This window comes from Cynara cardunculus (genome assembly GCF_001531365.2).
Source record: "Cynara cardunculus var. scolymus isolate 2C chromosome LG 17, CcrdV1, whole genome shotgun sequence".
Classification (NCBI taxonomy): Eukaryota; Viridiplantae; Streptophyta; class Magnoliopsida; order Asterales; family Asteraceae; genus Cynara; species Cynara cardunculus.
In genome coordinates, this window is record NC_037544.1 from 28,567,156 (window position 1) to 28,571,341 (window position 4,186).

The window sequence follows — 4,186 nt, forward strand, 5'->3', positions numbered from 1 at the left end:
ACCTTGAAATTCTTGTGAGAAGCATACGCCAAGAATATTCTGATGGCTTCAATGCGTGTGACTAGAGCAAAGGTATTGTCATAATGATTTCTTTCACTTCTGAATCCCAAACTATTCGATTAGGTAAAAATAAGATTTCCAGAAATTGACAAAGTAATATTTCCATTTATTCATCAAAAGAAACATCCCTTTTGAAGCAAGAATTGATTTTCCTTTAGCAACCACTTGGGCTTTGTTTCTCACAATAATTCCCGTTTCATCCTTTTTGTTTCGGAAGACCCATTTAGTACCAATTATTGATTTGTCTTTCGGTCTCGATACGAGTCTCCAAACTTGGTTTCTCTCAAATTCTCGAGTTTCATCTTGCATGGAATTAATCTAATCTAGATCTTGCAATGCTTCAGATGGATTCTTTGGCTCTATAGCGCTGAAAGAGTTAACGAAAAGACACTCGTTAGTGGTAGCAAATCGTGTTTTCACTCTATCATTTACATTACCAATTATTTGAGTAGGGGGATGCTCTTTTGTCCATTTGTGAGTACAAGAAAGGGGTTGAACATCATTTAGATTGTTCTGAACATCATATTCATTAGTTATAGTTTGAATTTCAGAATTTACTTCAGCTTGAGTATCAGATTCTTCTTCATCTTGAATCTTAGAATGTTTAGCTTCAATTGCAGGTAGAGAAGACTTAGATTGATCAATGTCAGATTGAACAATCTCTGGTTGAGTCTGTGCCTCAGCTTGAATAGGTTCTGATTTAGTATCTTCAACATATTCATGTTGAACCACATTTGATGTTGAACAACCAACTTCAGATGGTCCAGAAATTTGAGTAACTTGCGGAATAGGAACCACTGGTTCATTCATCTTGGGTAGAACAAATATTTCGTAATCTGCAAGAATATCCCAAGTTATATCAAATGCGTCTTTAAACAAAGAATCTAAATTTGATTTAGTTGAAGAATCATAATTAAATGTCTTGTTTGGTATAGGTTCTACACTGTTTTGTCTAGAAGCTAACGGTTGTAGCTTGAGTCCTGAACTGAGTTGTTCAGAAGCCGAAGATTCATCGAATCTGATGTTGATGCTTTCAATAAAAATCTTAGATGACTTGATGTAGACTTGGAAGGCTTTAGACTTTAAAGAATAACCAATGAGGTACCCTTCTTTCGCCTTTTTTTCGAATTCCCGAGATTGTCTCGATCGCTAAGCACAAAGCATCTACAGCCAAAAACACGACAAAAAATTTTATATTAGGCATTCGTTTATTTATCAACTCATAAGCAGTTTTATTAAAACGTTTGACGATGATCGTTCGATTTTGTGTAAAGCAAGCAGTAGACCCTGCTTCAACCCACAAATACAGAGGTAGACCAGAGTAAGCCAACATAGTGTGAGAAGCCTTGATTAATGTTCTGTTTCTTCTTTCAACAACTCCATTTTGTTGCGGAGTTCGAACAGCAGAAAAGTTGTGAAAAATCCCAACAGTTTGAAGTAAACTTTTGTTAGATCCCTTAAGTATGATGTATGAAGCAATGAAGACAAACATGTGATGAAGAACCAGAAGGCCGATGGAAGACTTCATGGAAAAATTACCAAGTCTGAAGAACATCCAGAGGGTCGATGAACTGACCAGAGATGCGATGGAAAGTGCATCTCCATAACCCCTCTGGATACTAACATTTGGAGTTTCCTTCGCCAGTTCAACCAGAGGCAAGCAATGAAGATAAGATTGAACTCATATCCTATGGAAGACAGCTGGAGATAACCATTCAAAAGCTGGATTCTACAAAGTTTATCTTGTTTTAATGTTTATCCTTATTATAGATAAGCTTTATCTGTTAGTAGAAAATTAGCTAAATAGTCTCACTAGATAGTTATCTTCTTATTAGCTTACTAGTATAAATAGGTGGGTAGGCCTATTGTAATTTTGACGCTTTACGTTTTTACATTATTATTGAATAAAATGAAATCCTTGGCACTCAAGATTATTCATTGAATGTTCATACATTGTTCTTGAGTGTTCATCATTTTATTCATCTAAACACTATAATTTGGTTATTCTTAACTTGATTATTAGTTTTATTCATCCAACTTCAAGGCTCTTCCTGATGAACCGATTCAGAAGACATATGATCGTTTCAACACATTGATTAATCAATGTCGTCGAAATGATATCTCCAGAACAAAGGAAGAAAACAATGTTTTATTCATTAAAAGTTTCGACGATGAATGGACACAGCTGTCAATGTCCCTTCAAGCAAATCAGGACTTAGACGGCTGGTCACTCCATGACGTATACGGAATGCTTGCTGCACAAGATAACGACATCATGAAGAAAAAGATGTCTATCGGTGGACCCCTGGCTCTAGCAGCTGAATAAAAGGAAGTTTCAAGGACCTCCACCAGAGACCACAAGAACAAAGGAAAGAAAGCACTGGTGGTAGAATCAGAATCCGAAGATGAAACATTTGAATCAGATGATGATATCAAAGCCTTTGCCAAGTCTATGGCCTTGATTACAAAGCAATTCCAGAAAAAGTTCATCAAGAAACCCTATGAACGGAGAGAGTTCAAGAGGGAAAGGTACCTGCCATCCTATGAAAGGAAGCCATCTAAATTTCATCAAAGGGAAGACAGAAGAGCGGGAAGAGAGGAGAGAGAAGAAATAAGAGAAGATAGAAGAGAGGAGAAGAAAGAGGACAAAGATGGAAGGAAAAATGACCTCCGCCGCTTCAGGTGCGAAAAAATCGGTCATTTTTCCAAAGAATGCAGAGGACGACTGGTAAAGGATGCTGACTATTACAAGAATAAATACAAGTACAATCCTAGAGAACGAAGCCTGATGGCTGAGAAAGAAAACTGGGTGTCCGATTCTTCATCTGATGAAGAAGACAAAGCACTCATCTGTCTGATGGCCACGTCCAATGCATAATCTGCCTCTGACACTGATGATCAGGTATGTGAGTCTACATCAAATAAAACCAACTCGGCTCCATCTGAGCTAGAGTTAACGGTAATAAAGCTTTTAGAGGACTTTTTAAAACTAAAAAAAAAATTAAGCTTTGAAAAATCTGAAAGACTTAAAGCGAAAAAAGAAGTTAGTTTCTACAAAAGAGAAACTGATCTTCTAACCGAAGAAAAAGCTGATCTGATGAAAGAAAAGACTCGCATCACCGCTCTTAAAAAATCAGAGGAAGAAAAACTTGTGGAAATAAACAAGCGAGTAACCAAAGACTTAGAAAAGAAAACTAAGACCTTAAAAGAATCTGAGGCAGAGAGACTTAACTCAGTAACTATCGAAGATTTCTTTCAAAAAGAAAGGGAGATTCTTCACCAGAAGCTTCAAACCAATGAACTTCTGATGAAGAAATACAAGGATGCCCAATATGTGTATGAAAAGTTTAATGGTCAAACGGACACTCAAGAGATTGGATTCAATGAATTGGACTCCTTTATCGAATCAAAGAAATTCACCCTTGAATCCACTTTCAAACTTGGATGCATTTAGAAACCCGACTTTACCCCGAAACCAAAAGCAAATTTTAAAAGAGTTAAAGTCGATGGAAAAACTGTCATTTTAAGACAGGATTTTGAAAATGTGGTGTACGAGAGCAGTACATGTAAGAATTCTGATCAAAGGAATGACATCTCCAAATCAGAGACCGATGGAAACCCTATGGTCAAGCCAAAGTCTCTGATTGGTCAATTCCACTTCATCAGCAAGTACTGTTGATGAAAAGGTGAATCCTAATGAGGAACCATCAGCTGATGAATCGATGAACCATCCAAGTAAAACTGAAAGTTCATCCAAGTCAGAATCGATGGAATCTCAAGCAGATCACTCTGAAGCATCAACCTCTAAACCCACACCTCCCACAAACATCCATGCTAATTTTGATATCAAGAAATCAGTGAGAGACTTTCTTGATTACGAATCTGAAGAGGAGATAATATGTGAATCACCAAAGATCATTGAGTATAAGAAGCCTCAAAACTCCAAACCCTCAATGAAATATGGTATTCCTCCATCGATGAAATCTTCGGACAAAGGAAAGAGAAAACTGAAAGATATTAAATCTGCCAACGATAAATCAAAAGGTCCTTGCATATCTTCTAAGTTCATTAAGTTTACTCGTGAGCAAAAACAGAAGTGGCCTACCTCTGAGAAAACTAACCACCA

The 4,186-nt window shown here is 36.9% G+C and overlaps 1 protein-coding gene across 1 annotated transcript in view; it reads right to left on the minus strand.

Moving 5' to 3' along the window:
- Positions 1-378: 378 nt before the first annotated feature.
- The window catches only part of LOC112499950, an 18,909-nt gene continuing 15,101 nt past the window's right edge, over positions 379-4,186 (minus strand). Inside the window, exon 2 of the mRNA XM_025103212.1 lies at positions 379-1,209. Coding sequence (XP_024958980.1) covers positions 379-1,209 — 831 coding nt within the window. The remainder of the gene's footprint in view (positions 1,210-4,186) is intronic.